Source organism: Oncorhynchus mykiss, chromosome 19, assembly GCF_057628025.1.
Source record: "Oncorhynchus mykiss isolate SJ-2025 chromosome 19, ASM5762802v1, whole genome shotgun sequence".
Classification (NCBI taxonomy): domain Eukaryota; kingdom Metazoa; phylum Chordata; class Actinopteri; order Salmoniformes; family Salmonidae; genus Oncorhynchus; species Oncorhynchus mykiss.
In genome coordinates this window covers 35,361,788-35,377,705 of record NC_143040.1, presented here as the reverse complement: position 1 = coordinate 35,377,705, position 15,918 = coordinate 35,361,788, and the positions used below count along the sequence as shown (strand labels likewise).

General features: G+C 44.7%; 1 protein-coding gene across 4 annotated transcripts in view; it reads left to right on the top strand.

The window, feature by feature from the left end:
• The first annotated feature begins 506 nt into the window (after positions 1-506).
• Positions 507-15,918, top strand: part of LOC110497555 (intersectin-2) — a 35,887-nt gene continuing 20,475 nt past the window's right edge. For 3 of the 4 annotated variants that reach the window (XM_036954509.2, XM_021573714.3, XM_090210829.1), the window contains exons 1-13: positions 507-972; positions 9,347-9,434; positions 11,329-11,421; positions 11,521-11,584; positions 11,689-11,864; positions 11,947-12,261; positions 12,482-12,575; positions 12,731-12,873; positions 13,559-13,622; positions 13,757-13,894; positions 14,043-14,131; positions 14,281-14,543; positions 14,630-14,779. In XM_036954509.2, the coding sequence (XP_036810404.2) occupies positions 9,428-9,434; positions 11,329-11,421; positions 11,521-11,584; positions 11,689-11,864; positions 11,947-12,261; positions 12,482-12,575; positions 12,731-12,873; positions 13,559-13,622; positions 13,757-13,894; positions 14,043-14,131; positions 14,281-14,543; positions 14,630-14,779 (1,596 nt within the window). In that variant the 5' untranslated portion in view covers positions 507-972; positions 9,347-9,427. The remainder of the gene's footprint in view (positions 973-9,346; positions 9,435-11,328; positions 11,422-11,520; positions 11,585-11,688; positions 11,865-11,946; positions 12,262-12,481; positions 12,576-12,730; positions 12,874-13,558; positions 13,623-13,756; positions 13,895-14,042; positions 14,132-14,280; positions 14,544-14,629; positions 14,780-15,918) is intronic. The other variant, XM_090210828.1, reaches the window with a different exon arrangement.

The window sequence follows — 15,918 nt, the reverse complement described above, 5'->3', positions numbered from 1 at the left end:
TGTCAGTTAGAGATGACATGGAGGAGCTTACAGGGATTTGCAGTTTTGCAATGTCTACGTTGATGCTTATTAGCATTTTCGAATAGGAGTAACATTAGATAGTTAATCCAGCGATTCTTACCTTTGCCTCGATTCAGCAGTATCTTTCAGATCATCATGGCATGTGCAGTTCTTTATGATAGCCACATTAGCATTTAATTAGCATTTAATTTCTGGGGGGTAAATACAGGCGAATATATTGATAAAAGTCACCTTGTCCAAGAGAAATTTACATGGTTATCAAAACGTCACGCCAGGGTAAGCCTACACGAAACACAGCCCTTATTTTAAGTGTTTCTAAAATCCCTTATGGGAAAAATGAATGATGGGAAAAGGATTGGAACCATTTCCCTGTTTGACCGCTAGGTTTGACGGGTATTGTGACAGCTCCACTGTGGTGCTCTAAATCCGTCATTGGAAATGTTCTGTCCACATATGGGGCTCTGATCCTCTGTTACCCATGCACTGAAATTCAAAATGGATCAAATAACAGCAACTTCGAGGAGTGAGCCTTGTGTGTGTGTGTGTGTGTGGCTGGCTTGGGAGGTCGGTATGCCCGTAGGCATAAACATTCTGGATCAGTTTACCCTCTCGCAGTACCAGTCTTAACCGCACAATAGCTGACCGCTGAAACTGACCTTAGATCAGCGTTTAGGGCAAATCCATGCGCGCGCCCCCGACGCTGTCTCTCCACCTCCCAGTCCAGGTCAAACAGAGCCGTTCTCGCGCACCGTCCACCCACACCCGCCTGTCAGCCATGTTGTTCGTGTGACCCAGCTGTCAGCAACAGGTCCAGTTGACTAAACTAGACATTCTTCTCGGAATTACCTCATTTTGCCAATACGCGACGACTGCATAACGCCAGGGAGACTTTCATTGCAGACAGAAAAGTGGAGAAAGTAGTTGTTGTTTTTTGCCGGATGATTGTGAGAGGTAAGCGACGTAACGCGTTAGTCACCCGAAACTGCCAATCTGCTTTCCTAGCGAGTCCATGTTATTGCTTGAACATTGAGCTACTGCTAGGCGTACAATACAATATTGATTGAATGTAGTTAACTACTTAACTAACCACGTTATTACGCTTAGCGATTTTGATACACTGAAATATGTAACGTATATCAACCATTAGAAGTGTACCGTCACACGAACTTGTTTGAAGTTAGTAGAAGGAAAACGACCTAACCTAAAGTAATGTTAGTTAACGTAGCTACTAGCTACGCTTGCTCCCTCAGATTTCTCAAACAGAACTTGTTGAACAGGTTACAAACGTGTCTCTCTTGCTTTAGACAAGTAAATGAGATTGCAATAGTACTTAATGTACAATGTAGCACTCTGCGAAGTGGGTCAGATTCTATTGCTACTCCTATTCATGAATTAAACTATCCTCCACTTGAACTCAGGGACTCCACGTCAATCATTATTATACCAGGTCATTCCAAACGGAATCATTTTTGTTTTCTGGCAGCAAAGCTTGGTGTTGTGATTCTACACTTACCTAAAATCCCATGCCCGAGGCGGGCTCCTGTTAAAGCTTTCATTAATAGTGGACGTGGTATTAGAATTGTTAGCCTGTACTGTCCTGCCTGTATTCATTTGGGTAGTGCTGAATGGTCCGGACTCACCTGATGTCAGGATACAGATGATGAAGGTTGATTATTTAACACTCAAACAGACTGCAGCCAAACTACTTTCCATAGCTTTAGGGCCATCGAACAGGGATCAACAACAGAACTAGTGAGGGACAGGGATAAACAGAGCTGTGTCAGGGCACGGGCTGGTTGGCTGTGGTCCAAGGATCCTTGTGTAAAGTGCCGATTGCATCCCGGGCCCGGGGGACAGTGGTGGTCGCCCTATTGTCATCTCTCTCTCCACTGTCACAATTGATGTGGGATGTGTGCTCCGGCACAAAATGGCTGCCATGGCATGCATCAAACCTGATGGGTACTATGCCTACACATAACCCCACAGTGCTCGCCATCATGTATACAGTTAATAACAGAAAGTACTGTTATTTTAACAGTAACATTCTGTCTTAGGGTATACCATTGGAGAGGCGTGCAAGATATTTGCTGTACTTGTGCCTGTTTGGTAATGCTTTTCCCAAGCCTGAGTATATCCGTAGTTCGTAGAAGGAATGTGTTTTTTACATCCAGGAAACAATTAAATCCACTTGTTAGATGCTACCACCCTCCTCCAAATCCAAACCAAACATGGATGTCAATGTTGCGCGCACGCGCTTCGTTCTACTTCCTGTGCGGCAGCATGATACCAGGATTGCAAGGCTGATAAGCTAGACAAACCGGAGTGAAACCCTGACAGGTGTGCACGCTAAGCGAGACACCGCATGGAGCCTCTAACAACTGAATATCATTATTTCTTGGACACTGCTTGGCGACGCAAACAACAAGTTTTCAGTCAGAACCGCCTACCGATTACGTATTTACCTTTTGTCGCGGGAAAAGTGTCGCCAAACAGTCACGGGCCAGCAAATAACTCACAAGGTGGGTGAATGTTATACAGCTAGACCAGAGTTCTACTTTGGTTAAGGAAATGGGCTAGCCTACACATTGGTGGTGTATTGGTTGGTTTCCTGGTGAAAAGCACTGTTTCGGTCATCATTGGTGATGGAAGTGGCCCTCGGTGTCATGGCCTCTAACCTACCTTTGTGTACAGATATAGCAAACAAATCCATCTGCCATTTAACACACAGCACAGCAGTTCACAGAAACAACTGTTCTGCCAAAAATGTAACTTTCCCGTTCATGCAGCAACAATGCACATTCCACCAAATAGTTTTATAGTATTTAAAAGAAAAATGGTGTCTCTTGTTACAGATCGAGCTTTGATGTCCTTTCGAGTACTCTATAACTCAGGCCTGTCCCTACTAGCAATCAGATTTCCAGCTGTGATCAGGAATATTTTTTTGTTAGTAGTTCCACATCCGCTAATCCTGATTAGCCTTAATCCAGACAGTCAATTCAGTTTAGAAGAGTTCAATTGAGCTAATCTTTTCTAGATCTTCTCTCTCTGAGCAGAGGACTTGATCTCCATCCTCTCTCTGTGGCTCGCTGGGGAGGCGGGGGCGCGGGTCCAATTAGATCAATTCTATGTGGATCCACACAGATAATGAAATCTTTATAATGTCTGGAGAGGTGTTCAACATGTTTCACGCTATAACGAGAATCTGAGCTGGCCTGTGTAGAATTGGAGCATGTTGATGGAACCCACCCAAAGGCTCCAGGATGAAGCAATGTAGGTAGAGCTAGGGCGAGACGTGCTTCGAAAGAAAAAAGTAAACATTAATCTAAGCCAGTCGGAGATGTCGCAATATGGACACTGCAGGGCTTGGAGAGTTGAAAGTGGATTTGTCCATCTGTGTTCATTAGAGCTAGTGATATAATTAACTTCCATCACCATGGTGTCTGTTAGGTGAAAGAGCGCAGTGGTTGAAGTGGTGAACCATTAATTTCAAGTACAGGCCATGTTGCAGTGATTCTTTCCAAAGCCCCTTTTGTCATTTAAACTCATTATATCACCATGGTGAGATCAGCTTTAGGCCACGTCACTGCTAGACCTGTCTCTCTATATTTACCTTACATCAACTCTGTTCTTTCCTTCTCTCAGCCTGCATCCTTTCTCTCCATCTCCCTCTCAGAACTGTCAGTCTGAATTCCTGAGCTGTGACAGGATAGCTTGTGTGTGTGTCTGTTGGGGATGGGCATGAGTACTCGAACTGATGCCAAAGCTCGTTTTCTTGTTGGTGGAATGTGCTTTGTGGCTGCCGGAACGAGCAAGTTAAATTTTGTCTTGAAGACAATGTTATTTTGCTTTGACTCTAGTGTTCCATTTGTACAAGTGCATTTCCCGGGCACAACAAAAAAACAAACCAAGCCAAGAATCACACTCTTCTCCCTAAATTCCCTTTCCTTTCTGTGTCTCATTCACTCAATTGCATTTTGACCGTTCCCTCCACACACGAGTGCGCACACATCCTCCCGTTAGGCCTACAGAAGTAAATGCCTAAAAATGTATATAACTGATGGGATACACAAGCTACATTCCTTGCCAAATGATGACAGTTTTATCACAAATTCAAAATGGACTGTTTGATTGAAGTAGGAAAATATATGTTCCAAAAAAACGAGCAGCCATTTTAGAATATTTTCGTCCTGTCTATTTTTCACTTAAGCTACTTTGAGCTGCTAGTGCCATCTAAAGTTGGTTAGCCTAAGCCAGGTATTCCCACCCAGGGGTGTATGCCAAATAATACAGATTTTCAAGCAGTCCATTTATATTTTCCAGTGGGGCAATACATTTGGGTGAGTTTTTTTTTTCTTTTTTTTTCTTGCCTGAGTAGCCTCATTTCACTGCTAAAATCAAACCATCTAGTGTTCAGCGAAATAACAACACAATGTCAAATACAGCCTAGTAGCCTAGTCAAATAATTAACATCCAATCACATTAACTGTTATTCTCTCACAGCAATTCCACTAACGGTCCGTATGTGGCCAAACGTAGCTGCTGCTCATTTCATTTGCTCGAAAATAGCTTAAAAAAAATTAAACCCTGCGTCCATAAACACATACCAGCTCTACTGGTAGTACTGCTCCTACAAGAAGTACTACACCTGCCGACGACAAGTTGTTCTGTTTCCACGAGCACATCCAATGCTAGCATCAGTAACTCTACATTTGTTGATAGCCCAGCTAGCATGGACACTGACAGTTGTGAATCTGATGCAGCCGAAGAGCTACTGCCCCCTTACCTGGGAAAGCACCGAACAACAGACAGGAACGTTGGACCATCGAAGAGGCGCAAATATGATGAGAACTACATTGATTTGGAGTTATCTTATAGTGGGAGTAGTGCCTTCCTGTTATATGTGGAAAAGTACTCTCTCACAACTTTGCGCAGACATTTAGAAACAAAACATGCCAGTTTGAAAAATAATGGCAGGAGATGTTTTGAAACAATTACTGCTTCATATACAAGCCAGTGAATTCTATGTGTTACAGCTGGATGAGTCAGACGTGGAGGGCCTGGCACAGCTCCTGGTATATGTAAGTGACGTTTATGGGGGGTCAATTAAGGAAGACATCCTCTGCTGGAAACCAGGACAACAGGAAAGGATATTTTTTAAGTACTGGACAGCTTTGTGACATCAAATGGACTTTGGTGGGCAAGATGTGTTGTTATCTGTACTGATGGCGCAAAAGCCATGACGGAGACATAGTGGAGTGGTATCGCGATTCCACTTGGGTATACTGCAGCATCCACAGAGGCTCTTGTTGCGAAGGGAGTGCCTGACAGCTTGAAAGATGTTTTGGACACTACAGTGAAAATGGTTAACATTGTTAAAGCAAGACCCCTGAACTCTCGTGTGTTTTCTGCACTATGCAATGATATGGGCAGCGACCATGTAACGCTTTTACAACATACAGAAAGAAGTGTGCTGGTTATCAAGGGGCAAAGTATTGACACATTTTTTTAAAATTGAGAGACAAAGTTAAAGTTTTCTTTACTGACCATAATTTTCACTTGTTTCACTTGCATGATGAGTTTCTCACACGACTGGCCTATCTGGGTGATGTTTTTTCTCACCTGAATGATCTGAATCTAGGATCACAGGGACTCTCCGCAACTATATTCAATGTGGGGGACAAAATTGAGGCTATGATTAAGAAGTTGGAGCTCTTCTCTCTCTGCATTATCAAGGACAACAACACAGGTCTTTCCATCGTTGTATGATTTATTTTTTGTGTGCAAATAAACTCAAGCTTACGGACAATGTCAAATGTGATATAGCGAAGCACCTGAGTGAGTTTGGTGCGCAATTACTTTCCCGAAACAGATGTCACAAACAATTGGATTCGTTATCCCTTTCATGCCCTGCCTCCAGTCCACTTACCGATATCTGAACAAGAGAGCCTCATCGAAATTGTAACAAGCGGTTCTATGAAATTGAATTTAATCAGAAGCCACTGCCAGATTTCTGGATTTGGCTGCGCTCAGTGTATCCTGCATTGGCATATCGCGCTGTTAAGACACTGATGCCCTTTGCAACCACGTACCAACGTGAGAGTGGATTCTCGGCCCTCACTAGCATGAAAACTAAATACAGGCACAAACTGTGTGTGGAAAATGATTTAAGACTGAGACTCTCCAATACAAACCAACATTGCAGAGTTATGTGCATCCTTTCAAGCACACCCTTCTCATTAACCTATGTGAGTTATTCCCATTTTTTGATGAACAATTAATGTTTTATATGTAAGATGGTTAAATAAAGAGCAAAGTTATTGATTATTACATTATTTGGGCTCCGGTCCTATAAGAGCTGGACTACTCACATTTATTAAACATAAGAATAACTGCATCGTATAGTGTGTGTGTGGCAGGCTTACAATGATGACGAAAAACAACATTTGGGGGTACGCAGCTGGAGGTTGAATATTTGAAGGGGTACTACGGAACTATAAAAAATTTGGGAACCACTGGCCTAGGCTATTACCCCCCTCTAAATATAGACGGGTTCCACACTGAAAATAAACAAAAACATTTGTGTGATATTTTCATCAGAAAAGCATATATACGTACTCACCAAACATGTCGTGTCCAAGGACAGGCAGAATAAACTAAATAAAATGTCTGTATATCGAAAGACTGATTTTGGTTTGTCACCTTGAAAAAAGTTATTAAATCATCCCTTATTGGTGTCACTTGTTAAATCCGCTTCAATCAGTGTAGATCAAGGGGAAGAGAGGGGGGAGAGGGTTGCAACTCAATATTAGGAAGGTGTTAATGTATTGTACACTCAATGTTGATAAATGCTGAAATTATTTTCCAGCGTGGGCCTTGTTCAGTTATTTATTTATTTTCTAGACTACTCAAAATAAAATAATGTGTGTACTCATCAGTCAAATGCCCATCCCTAGTGGAGGTTTCTGTCTGTGTGAGCTCTGTTTCAGGGAGAGACTCTTAATGCTCAGATGGGAAATCGACCAGTGATAGGTATATGCAGTGACTCTGCATTGTTCCTACTCTCTCTCCTTCCTGTTAACTCTCTGGATCTCAGCCCTGATTGGGTGTCAGGTAAAAAAATAAACACTTGTTTCTGACAGAGAGGGGAGAATAATGACAGGGTTAACTCGTGTGGTGATGATGCCATCTCTACTGGCCCAGAGTTCCCACACTGTTCACACACTGTACCTGTATTTTATCTTTCATTCTCAACGAGGATGTAGTCAGTGTAGAATCATCTGATCTGATGCTTTCTTTATTTTTAACATGGTGCTGTCTGATCTGTCGAGACTCCAGTCTCTACTGTTGTGCTGCTCAGTGTTCACCTTTTTTCAGCTTGACCCACTCCTGATTTTACCACACGATGCAAAACACATGCAAATAACAGCAAGGCAGGGGGCTTGTGTGTGTTTGTACAGACAGAGCAGACTGCTGTATGTGTCAGCAGGCTCCACAGGGATCCCTGGGTGTTTGTTCACTGAAACCAATTTGCATCCTGTATTTCTGTGCACGGACACCTCTCTCACTGATACAGACATAGGCAGAAACAACCCCTAACCGCTTCCACCTTAAATCCTAAGTTATTTGGGAGGGCGAAGGAGAGGGACACATGGGTTCAGAGGGAAAGTGATATGAGGAGGGACTAGGGGGACAGAAGAGGGATAAATACCCACAGGAAGAAGGGAATAGATGGAGCAGATGGTTAGCACGCTCCCCATTGTGAGGCCATCTTGCTTGGCCACATTCTCCTGTACTACCCCCCCCCTCCCTCCTATCGTCTTCCTCCATCCCTCCCTCTGTCTCTTTGCCCTACACTAATACCACACTTGTGTGCCACCAGTATACCCATCCAACCCCTTCACATCTGTGTTTGAAATTCAATGCTTGACAGAGGGACCTTACAGATAATTGTATGTGTGGGATACAGAGATGAGGAAGTCATTCAAAAATCGTGTTAAACACTATTGCCATGCAGTCCATGCAACTTTAATATTTTTTATTCCTGAACTTATTTAGGCTTGACATAACAAAGAGGTTGAGTACTTATTGACTCAAGACATTTTAGCTTCCAATTTAAAAATAACTTTAACCTTTCCAAAAACATAATTCCACTTTGACATTATGAGATATTGTATGTAGGCCAGTGGCAATCTCAATTTAATCCATTTTAAATTCAGGCTGTAACACAAATATTTTTGTAAGAAGTCAGTGGGTGTGAATACTTTCTGAAGGCACTGTAGAAGGTTCTAGGGTTAGGGGCTAAGGGTTGATATGGGGACTGGACAGGTCAACTCTAAGGCCTGGACCGCCAGCATCCTGAAGGGCTTCTGTAGAGTACATTTTTTTATTTGACTGTTTTATGGCTGAGTCATGTAACCGCCACAGAGGGCTGCCACAGGAAGAACCTCAGAGCTGCCAGGGACTTCCTGTCAGCTGACTGGCTGGACAGGAAATGCTGCTATCCGTGTGTGACTGGAAAGGAACAGGAAGGGTATAGTCATTGGAATTCTCCCTTTTCCTTGTATGGCCTCATTGACATGCCCTTCCCTTTCTCCATACTTTTCTGCTACTTTTCCTTGTGAGCTCTCCTCGGTGTTGCAGTATTGACCACTGTCAGCGGGTTGTGAAGGTGCTTGTGTTGTTTGTACACACCTTCCTTCATACACCTCTCTACCTGCCCTTTACCTGTGGGGACAGACAGACAGGCAGACATGCATGCAAGTGACGGGTGTTTTCATTCAGGGGGACAATAAGGGTTTCTTCTAAGAAATAGAAATGGAACACACACATCATGGTTGATCAGTATGTATACAGTCTACCATGATCTCCTTCTGACCAGTGTAATCACTATTATGGCTATTTTGTTGTTTATGTTGTATTTATGTGTTGGCTGCAGTTTTTCTCTTTTACGGGTGTCATGCTTGTGATGTAGCCTTGGTGGGATGTGTGTGTCCACTTGCAAGCAGGATAAAAAGGGAATTGATGGAAGTTTAGGGAACAACGAGAGGAAGCTATGTAGCAGAGTTGGGACGTGGCCCTGGTGTCTATGTGTTGCAGTAGAGTTGGGACGTGGCCCTGGTGTCTCTGTGTTTGACTCCCTGACTGAGGAACAGGAGAAACCCTGTTGAAACCTGCTGACCAATGAGAAACGGGGCAGCTGCTACACTCTCTCTCTCTCTCTCTCTCTGAGTTGGTGTGAGCAGCGCTCTGCCCTCCCTCCATTATTAATGAGCGGAAGTTTCGCTTGTTTTGTGTGTGTGCAGACACTAATGTGTGTGTTTTGCAGATGACTGCGAGCTAGCCGGCTGAGTAGAAGATCGGGAGACCCCCCCCCCCCCCCCCCCCGCCCCCTCTGCCACCTGCAGCCATGAATGGTAAGACCACGTCTTTATTACTCTGTGTGTGTGTGTGTGTGCTGTGACGTTCTCCTGCTCTCTCAAGGGCACATTTAGCTGGGTTTTTTTCCTGTCTTTTTCTGCTGAGCCTCTTTTCTTGTCCTCCGGTGCAGCAGCAGTGTGAAGTGTATCGCTCACTGCAGCACGACTCTTGTCTGTCTCTGTCCAGCTCCTATATCTGCTGTACCTGATGCTGTAGCAGTGTTGTATCTAACTCTACACCCCTGTTCATAGATCCTATCAAACACTACGCCCGAGTGGCGCAGCGGTCTAAGACACTGCATCTCAGTGCTAGAGGCATCACTACAGATACCCGAATCCAGGCTGTATCACAACCGGTGCATAATTGGCCCAGCGTCGTCCGGGTTTGGCTGGTGTAGGCCGTCATTGTAAATAAGAATTTGTTCTTAACTGACTTGTCTAGTTAAATAAAATAAAAATGTAACCTGTCTAAGCCCCTGTTCATAGATCCTGTCTGACTCGATGCCCTGTTCAATCCTGTTCAGTGTAACTTAAATTCATTTCAACTGAACATTTTATTCACATTTTGTTCTGTTCTGTGCTCTGATTGAAACAGGGAAAAACGGCACTGAGATGACGGATCTAGTTTTAAGTCAGTCGCATCACAGCAGTGTTTCCCTTCACATTTTGTTTCCAGCAGCGATGGCAGAGTTATACATTTACATTTTGAGGTGGCAGCCACGATATGGCAGCAGCAGTGCGCCGCTGCTAAATGCATATAGGGGAAACGCTGCACAAACATATTCTACCTACTTGGTCAAAATCAATAGACTGAAACAAAATTGGCCTGAACTGTACTGTAAGACCATGGCCCAATTACAGTGAGCCTACTGTGTTAAATGGTGCAGGGCTGGAATTGATTGTGTCAGGGACAGTCCCAGAGCCTGCCAATGTAGACCGAGATAAGAGTGAACTGGTTTATCTTTATTTATTTATTACCGTATAATCAGTGGTTTTAAACACAGACACTAGAAGTGATGTTAGTAGTATTGATGTGGACAATAAAGAAGTGATAACTCAAACGGGAAACGAGATGTGCTTGTTTTAATGTTTGGAATTTCTGTTGATTACTACGGCTCCCCCTTATGCCTATCAGTGTGTATTTTACAAATGCCGCATCTCTATGGCAAGACTCAGCCCTCACCCAACTTTCATCAAACTCAGGCTTGTAGTGTTTAAGATGTAACGTACGAACAGAACGGAAGGAGACCGATTCATAGTCCCCCTCTGTTTTCATTGTGGGGGACTGTAACAATGTTTGTCCTCCATCTTTTTAAAAGAAGAAACAAGCGAAAGCTAAAGGGGACTGAGTGGTTCTGTCTTGTATGACTGCTGGGTTTCACAAACCATGAATTTAAAAAAGGCAACAGTAAATATAGTACCCCACGAATGATGCAGCGCCCCCCTTGGGCCAATAAGTGTAATTTTGTAAATGAAGGATCTCTATTGCAAGACACATCATTCACCCAAGTTTCGTCCAAAATTGGGCAAGAGCTGTCAGATATATCGCGTGTGCCTAACGGACGGAGACAGATCCACAGTCCCCTCCCTGATTTCATCGTGGGGGACAATTGAATGTCTAAATTCCATCCTTGTTCTGTCTATTGATACAGTCGCTCTTTGGTCATATTAAGAGGCTTTGCCTGGTGTGTGTTGATTGCGTGTCTTTTAGCTTGAGGTTGTCTTGTGAAACCTCAGCTGTTTCCTGTGTTGGGAGTTGTTGCTCAACCTTTGTGTGTGTGTTGCTACCATACACCTCTGTTTGCCTTGTACCTATAGATTCGTAGGCCTTTTCCCACAGAGGGCTGAGATTGGTATCTGAAAATTATTTATCTCTCCTCTCTTTTTCCAGGCGGCCGCAATGTGTGGGCTATCTCTCCAGAGGAGAGGGACAAACATGATAAACAGTTTGACACCCTCTCTCCCGCGACAGGCTTTGTCTCAGGTACCAAGACGATGCTTGCATGCACACCAATATTTTAATCTCTCCCTACTGTAATGTCGCTCACTCGCTCTCTCACTCTTTCTCTTGTTTGCACTCCAGGGGAGCAGGCCAGGAAGTTCTTCCTGCAGTCGGGTCTTCCCTCCTCAGTGCTGGCAGAGATATGGTGAGCTTCCTTCTCTGTGCTGGGAGAAATCTTGTAGGCAGCTGCTCTCCAGTCACCCACACTTGATTGTCCCAAGGAAGTTATGACCCTCTCTCTACCCCCAGGGCCCTGGCTGACATGAATAAGGATGGGAAGATGGACAGGTTGGAGTTCTCCATCGCTATGAAGCTCATTAAGCTCAAACTTCAGGGCACACCCCTGCCCTCATCTCTACCAATCATCATGAAGCAGCCGCCAGTGCCCGCCCCTTCCTCAACAGGCGCCATGTCCTCACGCTATGGTATGTTAACACTTCTATTCTATTTTTATTTCGATGTTTTATCTTATCGTTCTAATAATGTGTGTTTCCTCTGTCTCTCCAGGAATGGGCTCCATGCCAAACCTGTCGATGATGCCTGGAGCCATCGCCATGCTCACCCCCATCCCCATGACATCCAACTTCGCAACCATGACCCCTAACCTCTCAACCATGACCCCTAACCTCTCAACCATGATCCCTAACCTCTCACCCATGACCCCTGTGACTGGCCTTACTCCTATGGTCCCAATGGCAACAGGCATGGTCCCTCTGGTTGCCACGTCAACAATGCCCCTGCTGCCGTCCCTGGGCAGCCCTGCTCTCCCCAATGGCACTATGGGTATCCTACAGCAACTTCCACCAGGACACATGGGGACAGGTAAGAGGAGGACAGGCTCTCTCTTTCTCTATCTTTCTCTCTCTTTCCTTCAACCTCCACCCTCTCTCTCTCAATCTGTATGGAAGTGAATAGAGAGTAGAAACTGCTGTGTCACCATTCTCAATAACTGAGTGGATATCATGGTGTATTTGCAATGTAACCAAATGGTAAATCTCAATTGAAATTGCTAAGGACTTTTATAATGCGTGTGTGTGTCAAGGCCTGCCTCTCTCTGTGTCCTACACCTCCTCTCCTCTGGGTTTCTCTCCTGGGATGAACAAAGCTACGTCACTGCTGGACCTAGGCTCAAGCAGGTAACACACACACTTTATAGGATCTGACCTACATCTCTACCAATTTAGATGCCAATGGACTGTTTCTACATGGGCTAACTCTATAATATGCTCTCTCTCGCCATCCATCTTTCTCACTCTCTCTATCCAACTGCGTCTCTCTCTCTCCACACCAGCTCCAACTCTTCATCCACCACCTCCCTGGCAGGTAGTTCTCCTAAGACGGTGCCCTCTGACTGGGCCGTGCCTCAGGCCTCGCGCCTGAAATACAGACAGCAGTTCAACAGCCTCGACAAACACATGACGGGATACCTCACAGGTGGGTGCTGCTGGGAAATATAGGCAAACAGATAGGCAGCCGTCCGACAGGAGGGTGGCTATGGGTAATGTAGTTTACCTAAGGAACCTCAATGGAATTAAGTAATTGACTTTACTGTGTTATCCTTGTCAGTTTTCAAAATGCATGTACTGTGGATAATGCAGCTATATGAGAGATGGGGGTAATGTTCACGTGGTAGTTAGGAAGGGAAGACACGCGAGTCGATTAAGATGCACCTCGTGATGGGTGGAAAGCCTGGCATACCTGTGTGTGTCATACTTGAACCGAAGCATTTGTGGAATGCGGGGTGTGGTTGTCGGAATTTGTGTCCACTGGGTTGACGACTTTGCCTTTAACATTCCTAACTTATGCCCTTGTTGCCTTGTTGTGGAAGACTGCTGCTCTACTGGCTGTTCGTGTGTGTGTGTGTGTGTGTGTGTGTGTGATTGTTCTACACCTTCTCCTTTCCTCTCAGCTACCTCTTGACAGACCTGTTCTGGGGAAACTGCCATTGTATCTTAAGACTCACTGTCGGAAACCAGTGTAGGATCATTTGGCAACTGTTTCTGAATCCTTTTAAATCATTCTTATAATTTGGAGGTTGTCCACAAAGGCTGCAAGTTATAATACTTGACGTAATCGACTGAGATTGCTTTATTCTGTGTGTGTGTGTTTGTTTTTTCAGGTCAGCAGGTGAGGAATGCCATGGCAACCACTCTGCTCACTCAGACACAGCTGGCCACCATCTGGTGAGTACACCTCCATCATCAACTTACAGTTGTACCTGTATAAGAACGTTTGACCTTTGCAGTAACGTGCTTCAAAGGAGGAACCTAATAATGTGTGTGCGTGCGCTAATCTCTCGTATCTCTCTCTCTGTCAGGACCCTGGCCGATGTGGATAAGGATGGGAAGCTAAGAGGAGAGGAGTTTATTCTGGCCATGCATCTAGTGGACATGGCCAAGACCGCCCAACCCTTACCTCTCACACTACCCATAGAACTAATACCACCATCACAGAGGTAAACACACACATACACACACACACACACACACCCCTACCTAACCCTTACCTCTCACACTACCCATAGAACTAATACCACCATCACAGAGATACACACACACACAAACAAACCCCTACCTAACTCTTCCCCTCTCTCTTTCTGGAAGGGGTGCTGTGAATGGGACCAGTTTATCTCTCTATGCTGGCATCACTGAAGAACTGGAGGCTGAGCCACCACAGAAACCCAAAAGCAACTGTATGTACACACACACACACACGCCCACTCACTCTTCTCCTGTATGACTACAACACATACATTATGCATCTGTACACATCTAATGACTATTGACTTATGACACTCGTCTCCCTATCCACTCTCTCCCCACCCATCCCTCCCTCCTTCAGTATCGTTTGAGGATAAATTCAAGGCCAACCTGGAGCGAGGGAACGCGGAGCTGGAGAAAAGACGACAGGCTCTGCAGGACACACAGAGGAGAGAGGAGGAGAGACGCCAGCAAAAGGAGAGAGAGGAGCGAGAGAGGAGAGAGCGGGAGGCCAGAGAGCAGGAGGAGAGGAGAAGGAAGGAGGAGGAGAGGAGGCTTGAGCGACAGAGGGAACTGGAGATACAGAAAGAGGAGGAGAGGCTGAAGGAGATTGAGAGAAAAGAGGTGAAGAGGCATGTTCTATAATGGGCCAGGGCTCTGTATGTGTGTGTGTCCACGTGTGTGTGTTTGACTGCGTGTGTGTTCCCCAGGCGGCGCAGCGTGAGTTGGAGCGCCAGAGGAAAGAGGAGTGGGAGAGGAGGAGGAGAGGAGAGCTGCTGAGCCAGAAGAGTCAGGAGCAGGAGGACATCGGCAGACTAAAAACTAGGAAGAGGAACCTGGAGATGGAGCTGGAGGCTGTGGTGAGGCTACACTAGGGCTGTTAAGGTGACCGTATTACTGCCACACCGGCAGTCACGAGTCATGACCGCAGTCACGGTAACTAGGCTTCTCCAAGCTCTGATGCTGCTGATGGTCATTAGTAACTTACCAAACGTGGTAACTGCCTGGTACTCAGCAACCTATTGTCCCTCTAATAACGCTGACGTCAATGCAAATGAAACTGAACATCCAATCAAACATGAGAGCCTATGTTCTCATGTTACTCAACATTTCATTAGGTTATGCATTTGCGTGAGAAAACAGAGTTTTGATGGCCTCTTAAAAAGAGGATGCCATCAGAATTCTATAGGCTAGGCCTACTGTATTTATTTCTCAACTCTCCTAATATTAAGCACATTGCTTATATTTTCAACAGAAGTATAACCTACTTGGCTTGTAATAAAATGAACCACAGGAAAAGTGTCCTCCATTCACTATTTAAATGGTTAGATGACATGTATTTTTCCCCCCTGTTCCGAGACAGATAATGGTCCATTCTAAATCGAAACTAATTTCACACGTTTATATTATTTCAAATATCTGAAGACAAGATTAAATCAAGAACAGTCTGATGGGTGACAATATTAACCTATCACTTGTGAATGATGCCCAGCTTGTGTGCAGTAATGCAAGAAACAGAGCATGCCTTTTTTTGTGCAACTCTTTCAAGTCATAGCCTCACACCTCTTGTAGCTTAGCCCATAGGCCTATATGTTTCGATAAGGTTTGTATCACAACTAAAGTGGCCAAATAACTTCTTGAAATGAAGCACATTAATCTGCTTTACAACCGGTGTAGAGCCTAACTGGCTCGTAGGCTGCACGTGAGTTTCAAGTTTAGGAAAGATCACTTTCACCATAAAAATACACCTTTATTATAAAGCATTTCATGCGAAATCGCATTTGCGGTCACTTTTGAGAATGGTGTTTTCCCGCTAATTGATTGCGTTTTGGAACATTCGTGCTTTTAGCCTACTGCCGTGTGCGCATGGCTGCGCTTATAATGTGACGAAACAGCCTAGTAGTTTAGTAACATTTTAAGCTAAACGTTCTGATCTGTTGCGTCAGGCTCATTGCTTTCGAAAGGTTTTTTCGGGGTGAGTAGTTGTATTAATTTGGGA